Source organism: Alligator sinensis, unplaced genomic scaffold, assembly GCF_000455745.1.
Source record: "Alligator sinensis unplaced genomic scaffold, ASM45574v1 scaffold2_1, whole genome shotgun sequence".
Classification (NCBI taxonomy): Eukaryota; Metazoa; Chordata; order Crocodylia; family Alligatoridae; genus Alligator; species Alligator sinensis.
Window position 1 is genome coordinate 407,407 of NW_005842712.1, and position 14,837 is coordinate 422,243.

Consider the following 14,837-nt stretch of genomic DNA (forward strand, 5'->3'; position numbering starts at 1 on the left):
AGGGGGGGAGGCTTTGATTTTTATCATGGATTTTGGATTTTTTATCAGAGGATTTGCAATTTTTTATCAGAGAATTTTTTATTTTTTTAATCAGGGAAAGCCAGGATCCCTGATAATGAGCCTTGACTGCATTGACTTCACAGTCATAGGCCACATTGCAGTTTTTGATATATGGCTCCTGTGACGCATTCATTTTATGTCATGATGGATCTAATCCCCAATCCCAACAATTGTGTTTCCTGCCATGCCACATGTATAGCAGGCTGCATGATATTGGGATTGGGAATCAGATCCCAATTGAGCTATTACTACTTGACGGTGCAGGAGGAGCCTGGGATCATCATGCCTGCACTGGCAAGCTGTCTGCCTGCAGCCTAGCACAAGCCAGCGTGGTGCTAGAGCTGGGACTGACAGTTAGCTGACTGTCAGTCTCAGGCCAGGGACCTCATGGGAGCCAGAGACTCCAGTGGGGTCCCAGGGCTGGAACCAATAATCATGTGAATACTGGTCTCAGGCCTTCCAGTAAGTTCCTGGGGCTGATACCAACAATCAGCTGATTATTGTTTCCAGCTCTGGGACTGTACTGAGGCCAGTCTCAGAGCCCCATGGGCCAGGATGTTAGAAAACCTCATATACAGCCCACCTTCACATGCAGTTTTATAAGGTCCTGGTGCACTGGGGCCCTGGGATCTGGGATTCTCTCCCTATTCCAGAGTCCTTGTGGCTTGGATATCAAGTGCTTCGTTCCACAGCTCTCTGGGAGCTTCAGGGCAAGGCAGTCCACTTGCTGAGTCTCAGGAAGCCAAGCTTATGAGCTTCCCTCAACTCAGCACCCAGAAATCAGTGGAGTGCAACCCTATGCAGGGCTGTACCACAGGACTGTCAGTCTGCTGACATGGGGATGGGAACTGTCAACCAAGCCCCATCAGCTAGCTAGCATCAGGTTGCATGGCTGGGACCCTGCTACGCATTCAGTTTAAGGCTTGATGGAAACCAGCCACAAAAATATTCCACATATTTGATAGAACATTTTTTGTGGCTGGTTTCTTGTTCTGTTGTGCCATTACTCTCCTGAACATATGGCTGGGTTACTGTTTAATATACTTTTAACAGGTTAATCACATCTTAGGTATAATGTCTGCCAGGGCCCGTGAACTCAAGATTGACAATGAAGATTAAAATACACTACCTTCTATGCAAAAAATAACAAGACTATCATAATAACATGGCTATCACATGCTGAGACCTGGTCTAGCTTGCTGATGAGTTGAGATGAGATGGGATTCTTGTCTATGGGTGCAAGTAAGAATCAACACTTACACATCTGCTTCTAGGCTAGGGCTTAAACAAAGCTTTTTTCCCCCCTATTAATAAACAGCTTCATGTTCTTTGTATGTCCTCTTCTAAGGGGAAACATAATCAAAATATTAAATTATAGAATCAAAGAAAAGGAGGCTGGAAGGGCCCTTAAGTGGTCATCGAGTCCAAGTCCCTGATCAAGGCAGAATCATGTCTATGTAAATTCTTAAAACTGCGCAACCCCCGCCTCTGCCCAAATACCAGGCACAATGCTAAAAACATCCAAACACTAACTTGCCACAGGCAAGGTAGTGGGCACTGTTAGTGTCCTGCCACTGCAAGGACAGGAAGTAGTTTGTTAAAATGTACTTGAGAGATCCGAGAAAGAGGACCGGTGTCTCACTGCTCCCTTCCCTGGGCAGAAGAAGGAAATTTGACATTCCACCCAGCAGAGAGCTAGCGGTAAGCACAGAAAATATTCCAGTAGAGCGCATTACAAAGTATATTAAAATTTATTATTAATCTAATAATGTACAAGCTACACTTTTTGAATGAATGAAAGTAGGACTTCAGCATCTAAGGCTGTCATGAGTAATAATACAAATATTAATAAATAATAGCTAATAATACTTTTTAGTTTAAAATTGACAAATATTCACATGAGGATAATTTTACTTTGTATTTTAGCTTATATGGTGGTTCCCAGTCTTCAAGAAAACCCAGGAAGAAAAAATCAAGAGTAAGTTAAAAATGAAATGAATTCAATAATTCACAGCACATTTTATTATTCTCTTGTATTATCAATATTTTAAGAATATGAAATATTATAACAGTCACAATTTGATAAAAATAATAGTGTTCATCTATAAGACTTCTCTAATAATTTATATTTTGATCTGGATGGTGTTAATATCAAGTAGATAAATATAGACAAATGTGAAAAACATAATAATTCATTTCTTACTAAATGTATTGATTTGTTGATCCTTTTAATTAAGTTTAAGAAAATAGTCATTTAAGGAGCAGATTTGGTTTGCTGATGTAGGTGTCTAAATGGGAGTAGGTGGAATTTATACACATACATGTTCATGGCTGGATGCATCAGAGATCCAGCGCACTTAATTGAGTCTGCTCCACACGTGAGCTGATATGCACGGTGCTGCATTGCTTGCAGTTGTATAAGCGGCAAAATGTGAGTCAGTGTGGAGAAAATGGTGGTGGTGCACTTTTGAACTAAAACACCTTCTATGTGTTTTAGTTCAAAAGTGGACCGCTGCCATTTCTGTTTGCTGACGTGCATTTTGCTGCTTATACAATTGCAGGCGATGCAGTGCCAGGCACTTGTCAAAGCGCCGGATGCTGTGGTGTGCTGCATGTGTAAAAATGCCCCTACTAAAAGACCTGAAAAGCGCTTCAGTTTAGCTCTGCTCCACAAAACACAAGATGTAGAAGGTACCTAAGGCAGGGGAGAGCCTTCATTTTGGGCTGCAAAAATCTGAAGTGATCCATTTTGATTACCTGGGCACCAAACTTAACCCAAGGGACCACTGCAGTCCAGATTAGTGCTCAGGACTCACCAAATCACTGAAAGGACCTGATCCATTAGTGTGTGTTCTGAGCATTCCTGTCTTGCACTAAGAGCATTGACTCCAGTTCAGAAATGCAGCTGGTAGTGTTGCTGCCCACCTACTTTGCAATATTGCCTACTGGTTGGAGCACTTGCCCTAGAAGTGAGAAACTGGATTACCAGACCCCTCAACCTGAATGGATTCAAATCTATGTGCCCCACTTTCCAGGAGAGTATTTTAAGGTACTTATACATGTGCTCTGATGTGTTCTAACTGGAAAACATCAGAGCATGCTTGATTAATTGAGTCTGCTCTGCATTCTAATTAGAAAGCTGTATTGTCACCACACTGTTCTGTGTATATGCCCCTGTGGATTTAAAAATGGCCACTGGGGTGCTTTAACTAAAGCTCATCAAATGAGCTTTAGTTAAAGTATCCCATGGCTATTTTAAAATGTACAGAGAATTAATACATATGACTCTGTGGCATTTTAATTAGAGCAGCCCCCCCAGGAACTGCTCTAAATAAACACCCCCCACCCCTGAGCACATTTATAGACATCCTAATTAGCGGTTATACCATAGGCTGAATGAGGGATACTCCTGCATTCAGGGGTACTCCTGCAAGATTTCAGGAGTCATAGGGCAAGGAGGAGAACAAGCAAAAAGCAGTGTGACTTGGTAGTCCAGTGAGCCATACTGTCCCCTGGGAAGAATCTTGAGTTCCTTTTCCTATTTCCAGGATGCTTTATATATTTTAAATTAAATAGTAATTTGTTAAACACAGGTAGATATAGCTTTGGGAGTATAACCTGGATCTCTTCCCTCCCAACTGAGTTCCATAATCACTGGTCTACGGAGTCACTTTCCATTTTACTTGTTTGCTTATTGGTCCCAGCCTTTCATTCTTGGCTTCCTTCTTTAGTGTCAGGCTTTTAAAAAAGATTTTAAATGCATAATATCAGGGATTTATTTTATGTATTGGCTAGATCAGTGGTTCCCAACCTTTTTTGCTACAACCAGCTGTTGGGAGCGGAGTGCAGCGGGGGCGGCCCAGAGGCAGGGCAGCTCCTGGCATGCGGCGTGGCTTGTCCTTTGTGTGTGGCGTCGCTGGGATTGCCCCCACAACCCTCATTGGGGTTATGACCTGAGGTTGGGAAATTCTGGGCTAGATTACGAAACATGGTCACTCTTGTTTGTATGTTTTGATAAACAGGGATTATGAGCGCTTTGATAAACACGGATTTACCCCTATGGGATGAGGGGCATCATAATTTAGACCTCCTTGTTTGTACAACTTGCATTCAGATCTATTAAAATGTGGTTTGTTACTTTGTGACAATTAAACCAAGTAATTTCAGATTTTAGTAATTTCAGAACAAAGTAATGACAATAACTTGTCCTTGCCATTATTTCTTACATAATCTTTTTGCTTTCTATACAGTTTATCATCAAATATTTTATATCATTATCTGGACTAGGGGCTCCTAAAGTGTAACCCATGGGCCAAATATTGCTTGGAAGCCTTTTTGATGCAGCCTGCCACCCAGAACTATTTCTTTGAAGTGGCCCTTCAAGGGCAAAACTTTGGGAACCACTGACCTAATTGAAGGAGAAATATATTTAATAACATTTGTACCAAGAACAGGTCCCTTGGGAATCCCAGTATAGTAAGAAAACATGATAGTTGCATTGGTTAAGCATGCAATATAGAAAATATACTGAAGCTATATTAATACTGTCATAAAACAGAAATATTTATTGCTTTTTCTTGTTTGGTCAAGTCATTTCACTACCCTAGCAAAAATGTTACTTATGAAGAATACCAGGCTGGTGACTTTCCAGGACGCCCTGTAAGTCTTTGTTAATTTCCATAATCATAACAGAAATATATAAGGCTTTATTCTCAAAACGGTGTTCAGCAAATTATACAGTGTAGTGTCCACAGAGTTTTAAATTATGGATCTGGTGTCAGGTGTTTTAAAGTGACTTTTTTGTACTTTAAAAAATTGACAGAAATGGTGGGGTCATAGTTATTCAGTCTCAGCGCTTCCCATCTTTGTTTAGTTTTCCTTGTCCAATTATATCTCAAAACTAGTAGCTTCCTTCTGTAACAGATGTTAATAGGAGCTTTCAAAAGAACATATGTTCTTTATAATATTTGAAAAGTTAAGTACAGATTTTGTCAAGATACCTATCCTGTCTCTAAATTGGTTAAAACCCTGAGAACTATTTTGAGGATCTATTCTGAACAGACTCTAGGTAAAATGTCATCAATTTCATCCTTTGCTTCGAAGAACAGCCATAATTTTAGCATTAAATAACTGAAGAATGTTTGGTAGGCACTCAAACATTTATAATGTATATAAAAAACCCCAATAGTACCTATAGAAATAAGCATTTTTACTAATAACCTTTAGTTTTGTTTGATGAAGCTACTCATATGAAACTTCTGCATATAATTTTAATAGTAGTTTATTTTTTCACCCAAACAACAACTTTGACTCAAGTCTTGCTTATTATTATTAACAAAAGTCTATTGCTACACCGGTAGTTAGGATCAGCATTATGGCCCATAAATGCTAACCAGCTATACTATAAACCAGGGGCTTCAAACATGTATGGCTCCTGATGGGCCAGGGAATTTGGAGGTGGGGCCTACTGCAGATTTGGGGGCTACAGCACCTTGCTGGATATGGCCACTGGCAGCAGGGAAGGCAAGTGGAGGCTGTGCTGACACAGTACTGCTCTTTCTGCCTGCCTCTTTACCACGTCCTCTGTCACTGGCTCTGCCAGTGCTATTTGCCATACGGCCACCATTGCGACCACAGGTTCTGCTGACTCTATCACTTGCCTTGTCTCTGGCAGGTCTGGATTTGGTCATGAGGAGCCCTGTGGTTTGATCTGGCACACAGGGCAGGTTGAGTTTGATACCCCTGCTGTAAACCCATATATTTGACCCCCATTCTTAGCTTGAAAGCTCTGCTGTCACCACTAGATTCCTAGCCCCATTCTTTCTTCTGGCTTTCTACATTATACTGCTGTCTATTACTTATAAGTTTGGACTAGCTCAGAAGGAGATGTCAGCTGAAGACCTGTCCCTAGAAGAGCTCTGGAAATTATGTTGGGATATACCTTAGTACCATACTCAAGAAATAAACAGCATATTGTGGATGATTGTGGATGATTTGGGGTTGAGTCCCTCAGCACAGAGTATTGTTTGTACATGGGGGCTGTCCTTACTTTGGGGATGGTCTATTTGATTTGCAAAATTTTGGTCTTTTAAATTTGGAAATGAAAATGAAGGAAAGATATATTCTTTTAATGCCCTTTCCACTGAAAGTGATTTGTTTAATTATATTCAGTTTTCAGTGGTGAAACATGAAAAGATGTAAATAGTATTTTGAAGTGCTGAGAACTGCTCCAGTGTCAAAACTGCAATTGAGTTTTAACTTGATATTGAGGTTTTCTAATACTGACTAAAATATCTTACAAATGTGGAAGTTATTAGGTTTGGTCTGAGGCTAAGAAAGGTTTTTTTGCTGAAGTTTTTTAAAAATTAATTGGACAAGGTTTTCCTGGATAATGTTATCCTAAAAACTGAGGAATTACGAGTGAAGAGTATATTTTTTTCCAGTGCAGTGTAAAAATGGGAATAAATCAGATGCAACAAAATTAACTGGATGTTTCTCACTGGGCATGTCTATACAAGATGTTTACTGTGCAGTTGGCTAATTATCTGTGCAATAAAATGTTACCATCTACACAAGTGGTACTATTAGGTCAGAGTAAACTAACTCCACTGAAGGCTAATAGCGCTAGATACAAATACTATTCTGTGGCGGACTACTTTAGTTTTCACAATGCTTGTGTAGATGGGGACCAGGCTGGCTGGGGCATGAGGGTGCAACAGTGTGGGTGCTGCCTGCTGGCTAGCCCCACCCTTGTGCCCCAGCTAGCCTCTTTGCAGCATGCTGAACTGGGTGGAGCAGCCCCGGGCTGGCAGACTGACCCCCTGAACCCTTTGCCAGCTGTGGCTGCGTCACTCTGACTCACTGCGCTGTGGTCCTAGTGCATGTGAAGACACTGTACTTGGAAGCGCTAGACTATGGTACGAACTGTGCCGGAGTTTATTTTAGCTGCCTTAATATTGTGTGTAGCTGCACCCACTGAGCTCTTAATTTCAACTCAAACTTGAATTGATGCAAATCAAACGTGACATGTTACGATTTTAAATAGACTTGTAGTCCTGCCTCATTATGTTTGGCACAGTGTTTTTTTACCTCATTGAGAGCTTTGCAGGCCAAGGGGACAGCAACATCTTAATCCCTTAGATTTCTTGCATAGGACCTGTGAGCTAGTTCCCGAGTCAGTGGCATCGGCGTTCCCTGCTGTCATCCAGTCCTTCAAAGACATCCTCAGGTTTATGGAAAAGGGAGCTCATTTGAACACTTACAATATCTATTTGCATTTACTAGGGAGGAAATTAGAATGTGTCGGAGCAAACTTGATTAATCTAATTAGAACGCGTCGGGCAAGCTCGATTAATCAAGTCTGCTCCAGTGCTCCAGCAGCCTTGGTGTCATGTGTATGCAGTGTTTCCAGCTTTCAAAATGGCAGCAGGGGCACTTTAACTAAAGCTTGTCAAACAAGCTTTAGTTAAAGCTCCCCCACTGCTGTTTTGAAGTGCAGGATGTTGAATATATGAGACACTGCAGGATCTGCTCTAATTAAAATGCCCCTTTTCTCTTCCCCACCCCGGAGCACATGTAAATATGCCCTTGAAGATTTTCATAGTGGCACATCTCATCTGAAACACCATTTCTGATGGGGGCCAGTGCCAGATGCCTCAGATGAAAATGCAAGAAATTCAATCAACAGTAATAATGATATAAAGCCTGCTAATACTTAATACCAGTATAAAGGGCTATTTTTCCTAACACCTATTGGTTAATGTTTACATGGCATGCTGGATATATCAATTCTATAAATTACGTTATAAATGTTGTGTCCTATCTAATGTAACTATGGATATTCTTATTATCCACATCAACTATACATAAATAAGTCACCATCTTTAATTTTTGTTATGCTCTTGACTTCACTGACACTTGTGTCTCTACCACTAGAGCATATGTTGTATAAAAAAGTACTTACTTTATCAAGTTCTAATCTTATTAGGTTTATTTAAGAGAGAGCAGTACTCACTATATACAGGCTTTGCACAATTTAATTTTCCCAATAATTTCCCCTCTTCTCTAAGCCTAACAGCCCTAATCTTTTCAATCTCTCTTCATGTGGAAGTTCATAATATGCAAAGAAAATATATTTTCATGAGTAACATGAGTTAATCTACCTCGGCTGTGAAATATTTTTACATATAATCTTTATACACGTCTGAATTTTCCCCTCATTTCTTTCTTTAATGTAGTTTCCCTGTGATAATAATTTAGACATGGCATTGTGTACAATGCTTTCTGATTCATACGAGTTAAATTAATTAAAATAACCAAGCAGTTCTGTCGCAAGTAATTTTGTTTCTTGTCACACATTCAGAATTTAGAGTCCAAATCATGGCTTGACTCTTCATAGAACTTTTGTGAGTTCATTGATATCAGATTTTGGACTCTAGCGAGGATACAGAATCTTTCATAATGCACTAGTAATAAGGGAGAAAAATTTAGACTTAATTTTTTCTCTTTGTATTTTCTCTAAACTTATTTTAACATCTCTAGAGCTGAAAGTTAAATGGGTTTCTTCAGGGAAATGGGATTATTTTCCAGTTTTGACACAATTTGTGTTTGGACTGAAAATGAAATATTGTGGAAGTGAAATGGAGTTAGGACTTAATTCAGTAAGGATATATTATGTTACATATCCTGTTATTTTGATGGATTCTTCTACAGCGATAAGAAATAGGCATGAAAACATGAAGGTGATTGAATTAGCTAAGATTTGGGGTTAAAGTAATTACAATTTTTTCCTTCATGGGGTGGCTGTTATGATGATAACTAAATGGATAGGAGCTGAAGAAAAGAATTGGGGTAAAAACTTACCATTTGGAAAGGAAGATTATATTGAAGAATGAAGAACAACTTATATGTAATAAATCTGACTGAAGAAGGTAGATATGAATGGGGAGGAGAAAGGAACAGCAGATTAGTTAGCTATCTAGTGTAATCTCCATCGTAGCTAATGTGGGAAGCCATTTATATTGAGCACTTGCAGCACAGGGGGGTTGGTCCAGAGCATTTGCTGCATGCAGAGCTCCATCAGACTAGTCCTGTGCGCTGGCTCTGGGGCCAGCCCAGGTTGGGTCATGCTGGAGGCAGCATGCAGGGCTGGTTGTTCTGTCAGGGCACTGCATACAGCGTGTGACCCAGATTGACCCTCTATGCTGCTTGCAGTGCCTGGTACAGCCCATTTGCTGTGGGCAGCACATGCTCTGCCAGCCCTGCGTGCTGTATGTACACTGAGCCCCAGGGCCAGTGCTGCACAGGGGGTTGGTCCCGATCTGGCCTGCAGACTGGCTCAGCCACCCTGTTGGCTCGGGTGGCTAGATGAGTTTGACACCCTTGACTTGGGCCATGTTAGGTTCAGTGATTGTTTCATACAGACTCAGTTGTTCTCATGCGTTTCACTGTTAATACCAGCTGTGAAGTTGATGTTCTTATACATTTCATTGCTAATACAAGCCATGATATTGACGTTCTTGTAAGTTTTGCTGCTAATACCACCTTTACTTTACTTATCCACCTTGCTTGGTCAGTATACATCCATTAGTTCAGAGTACTTGCTATAAGCAGGGAGAATGGTAAGCACAACAAGTACATGAAGGAATGCTTTGTGGTTGTGAAACTTCTGCTGCTTCCAAAAAAAAACAAACCCATATCATATAAATTTCATTTATCATATTGAAGATGGACACTTGAAGCAAGCAATATACTTTATTTGGATAATCAGTGCAAAGAGGGATGATAGGAAACAAGCATAAAGACCGAACACTTTTGATGAAGGGGTTAATAATGCCTGCTTTAAAGACATACTTTTGCAAAAGTAGGTATCAGGATAAAAAAATCATAGCAGATTTCAATATGCATGCTGAAGTTTGACTGTCCATAATGCAGTAGGTAAATGGTACCAGATTTTGGTACCTTTTAAATAATGTAGGGAACAGATAGAATTTACATACATGTTTTAATATTTTTGTGTATAATTCTAATATTATAAAAGCTTAAGTCTTTCTGTGTGTCTGTCTGTCCATAACACTTTATTCATGCTCTAATTGGCTGATAGCCAGTCAGAGTGCGAACGAGTGCTCCAACAGGAGCTGGCAGCTGGTGGAGTGCCACCATGATGGTGGGGACAGGGACAACGGAGTGGACAGAATGGGGGGTGAGGCTTCGCCGCCCCTGCCCTGTTCTGTGGAGGTGGCAAGGATGGAGTGGTGGAGACCTTTACTCCTTGCAGGTGACGGCGGTGGTGGCGTGGGGGGCGGAGTGGGGTTGGGATGCCATGGGGTGGAGGGGGCCAGGCCATGGCTCTGGCCTAGGCCCGCCCCTCTCCCCTTCAGTGGTTGTGACTGCAGGGCCTGACGTGGAATGACGCGGTGGCAGTGGGGGGGGGAGGTGTGGGCCCAACACAGGTTGGGGGAATAGCAGGTGCGCCGCGGTGGCAGTGGCGGCAGTGGGGGGAGGGGAGAGGCGTGGGCCCAGGCTCCATGCGGAGGCAGAGGAGGACCGAGTCCAAGCTGGGGGAGAAGCCAGCCCACCATGGCAGTGGGAGCAGCAGGCCTGGGCCAACCCAGGAAATGAGAGGAGCAGCTTCGGAGCTGACGGGGGGGGTGGGGTGGAGGAGGAGTGGGCCTGGGCCCAAGGTGGGGAAAAGGCTCGCTCCTCCCCTCCCCTAGCCACTGCTGTGTTGGGCCAGGCCCACTGCTACACCCCACTGCTGCGGTGGGCTGGCTTCTCCCCCAGCTTGGGCTCAGGTCTCCTCCCCTCCTTGGGCTCAGGCCCACTTCTCCCCCCACCCCGTTCCTCTCCCCCTTCGGCTTCATCATTCCTGATGGGCAGTCAGCTAGTATCTTTAATAAAGTCCTGTATGTGTGAGTGTGCATTCAGATTTGGAAATGAGTCATGGGGTAGAGCTGCCAACAAAGTAATAGTATGCTACAATATTTATCCAAAACATGAATGTTCAGAAAGTCTTTATTTACACACGCAGCTCTTTCCTGGAAGTTGTTCTTTTGTAAACTTTGTTTACTTTTTAAAATTGCAACACAAAACCCAGAAATACACATATGCACACACACATATATAGACTATATACAACAATCTGAAGTGTGTACCTATCTGTTTGTCATAAACAATAAGCAATAAAAGGGAAAAGAAAAGGAAGAAGGGAAGAGGGAGGGATAAAAGAAGAAAAGAGAAATGTTCAAGGAGTAATAATTTAGTTACTAAAATATTATAAGACCTCTTCTCAAATTGCACGAGGCTTTTCAAAACAGTTATGCCTGATAAACATGACTCCCTATGGATGCTAGCTTGTATTATCTCGCTGAACCAGATTTTGATCTTTGGAGGTGTCCTACTTTTCCAGTGAAGTAATATAATTCTGCATGTCACTAAAAAACCAAGTGTAAGAGTGCAGTCTGGGAAGGATTCAGTTTCAATTCCTTACGTATATGGCCAAGAATACATACATTTGCCAAAGATATCAGTGGGGTGTTCAAAACTGTGTTAACTCTATTTATAATTTCTTTCCAACAGGAACTGATAATAGGGTACAACTAAAACATGTGACTGACCATTGCTTGGAGTGCATTGCATCTCCAACATGACTCTACTGACAGTATATTTATTTTTTTTAAGTTTAGAAGCAGTCCATTGAAGACAAAAAATTATCTTTTGGTTATATAAGATGGTCTAAATTCAGTTGTCAATATTCAAATATTGTGAATTGCTGTTTTTCACTGGGGTTCTGTTACCTGGATACTTAGGTCATAATTCTGCTTCTTCACGGTGCAGGGGGAGGGGAGAGTCTTTATTAGGTTTTTTATCTGACAATATATATTCATAGATAGAGTGTTGGCACACGGGTGGGGAAAAGAAACAGATTTAAAGGCAAAAATAAGTATATCTGTAGCGTTTGCTACATCTAAAGCCTCAGGTCCAAACTGATTTGCTGATACTTGATGCAACTGCATATGTTTCCATTCAGCTAATTTTGGGAGGCCAAATTCAGCACATATCTCAGAAAAGGATTTAATGTGATGTCCTACTAGAAGCTGTTTTACATTCACAATACTCTTATCCATCCACCTTTTCCACGTAAGTTTGTGGGACCCATACTTCAAAAAGAGAGTCATAATTAGAGGCCTTACAACGTAATGAAGGATGCAACTTCAGTATGTTTGCCAAATTTTTCAAGCTTGTCAGGTTGCAAAAAATTTAGGGCATTTTTACACATGCTCTGGGAGTTGGGGCAGGCATTTTAATTAGAGTGGCTTCAAGAGCCACTCTAATAATAAGTTACATCGAACGAGCTTTAGTTTTAAAGTGCCCCCACAGTCATTTTGAGGTATGGGGTTGCTGATACACGAGATGCGGAGGCTGGCTGGAGAACGCTAATTAGCACACTCCAGCAGACTATTGATTCTGCTTCAGTGCGCTGTAATTACAGGGCGTTGGAGCAGCCTTCCAGCACATCTACAGGCACCCTTTGAGATTAGAGTTAGAAAGAGAGTGATAAATACAATTTATGACAGTTGATAATGGAAGGGAAAACCTAAGTGCCTGTTCAGTTTCCATTCATACAGGACAGTTCTCAGTTGTATCAGTCATCTAATATATAATCTGACTTGATAAGAAGGCATTGTGATATTGTGGAAAGTTTGGAGGATGAAAGCCATCCATTTCAATGGGTAGTTGCATTTTCTTTCAATGAAAATCAAGCCCCTTTTATCCTATTTATCAACAGAAACCTGTTAAACATTTGGTTGATTTTATCAAAATAGGATTGAGGGATTACATTTGGTAGGTTATGTAATAGATAAATTAGGTGAGGCAATGCATTCATTTTTTTAAATTCTTACACACTCCCAACAAGGATATTGCCAGGCTGCTCTGTTTGTTCAGATCCTGTAATACAACACTGAGAATCTTTTGAAATTTTGGGTAGATAGTAACCTTAATCTTGCATATTTTCATATCCAAATAAGTTATGTGTTCTGATTGGTGTTGAAACTGCCATTTGCTAAGCATGTCCTTTGTGGTATAATTATTGTGTGCCCGTACACGTGCTTTGATGTGTTCTGATTGGAATGTGTCAGAGTAGACTTGATTAAGCGAGTCTGCTGGAGTGCTCTAATTAGAACGCTCCAGTGTACTGCAGTGTAATGTGTATTCAGAGTTCCATGCTTCAAAATGGCAGCAGTGGCACTTTAGCTAAAGCTCACTGCCATTTTGAAACGCGGGATGCCGAGTACACGTGATACTGGGGTGTTTTAATTAGACCGACTGTCATGGAGCCACTCTAATTAAAATGCACTCTGCTCCCCCTGCACTGTGGAGCACGTGTACAGACACCCATTTAATCCAAGTAATTCCAATTTTGTCCAATTAATTTTATAACTATAAAGATTGCTAAAACTATTGATTTATGATAAGAAGACAGGAGCAGGTCTCTCAGGCTTTGACAGAAATGTAAGTGCATCATCTGCAATTGGATCGTGTGTTCATTATCTCCTACCTTTGTATAATAATAAATTATATCGAACAAGCTTTAGTTAAAGCACTCCCAAGCCCAGAAGCATGGGAAATACCCATGGTAGAAAATAGTTATGCCTAGATTATCCTTGACCAGTGGCTGTCCAGCCTTTTCTTGAATACCACCAGTGATGGAGAGTCAACAACTTCCCTAGGCAGTCTATTCCACTGCCTCACTATTCTGTCAGTGAAGAAGTTTTTCCAAATATCCAATCTAAATTGACTTCGCTGCAACTTCAAGCCAATGGTCCACGTCCTCCTTGCTGCAACAAGAGAAAAAGGTGCTTTTCCTCTTCTTTATGGTAGCCTTTCAAGTATTTGAAGGCTGCTGTCATGTCCCTCTTATGCATCTTTTCTGCAAACTGAACGTGTCCAGCTCCTTCAGTCTCTCCTAATGTGACTTGCCTTCCAAGCTTTCGATCATCTTTGTTGCCTACCTCTGGACCGTCTCTAGCTTCTCCACATTCCTTTTAAAATGCAAAGCTCAGAACTGATCAGGTAACAGGTTATTAATTACAACTATGGAAGTGGGATTTGTATAATAGCCATGTCCATTTTATGAATTTTTTATCAAATCCTATCTTTTGTAAGGTATAAAAAGGTACTTCCAAGAAACACAATCAAAAGCCTTCTCTGCATCAAGGGATAAAAAATCCATAGGGATTTTGGATATTATTGTACTGCTACTATGATATCAGTAACCTGATGTACATTGTGTGAACCATGCCTTTTTTGATGCTGTATTTACCTGAATCCAAGCAACTTTAAATTTAATATGACCCCCCCCCCCCAAAATTAAATTCTACACATGGAAAATTACAATTTTGTGGTAATTTTCCGTGCATAGAATCTTATTTGTGAAAGGTCATCTTCAATTCATCTCCCCACTGCTGTGATGGGTAAAGGAGCTGCAGGGTGCAAGGTGCCACTCCCCCGCCCCTTGTCCCACAGTGCCTGTGCCTACTCCCCTGCTGTCTGTCTCTCTGCCATGTGCCCCCTTGCTGCCTGCCCCTCCATGCCTGTGTGTGCCCCCCCAACTCCTTACCTCTTCCACCCTCTGCTCCCTCCTGCAGCCTGGGACTCCCCTCTTTTATCCCCCCCCACCTCCCCCCCGTGTCTGCCTGCCTCCTCCCTTACCTTCTGCTGCAATTTTGCTGGCTGTGGGGCAGGCAGTAGCAGCATGGCTCCGGCCCTGGCCCGGG

General features: G+C 41.5%; 1 protein-coding gene across 1 annotated transcript in view; it reads left to right on the plus strand.

Moving 5' to 3' along the window:
• The window catches only part of DCDC2C (doublecortin domain containing 2C), a 108,537-nt gene that overhangs the window by 60,252 nt on the left and 33,448 nt on the right, over positions 1–14,837 (plus strand). Inside the window, exons 6-7 of the mRNA XM_006034224.2 lie at positions 1,987–2,038; positions 4,651–4,719. Of these exons, the coding sequence (XP_006034286.1) occupies positions 1,987–2,038; positions 4,651–4,719 (121 nt within the window). The remainder of the gene's footprint in view (positions 1–1,986; positions 2,039–4,650; positions 4,720–14,837) is intronic.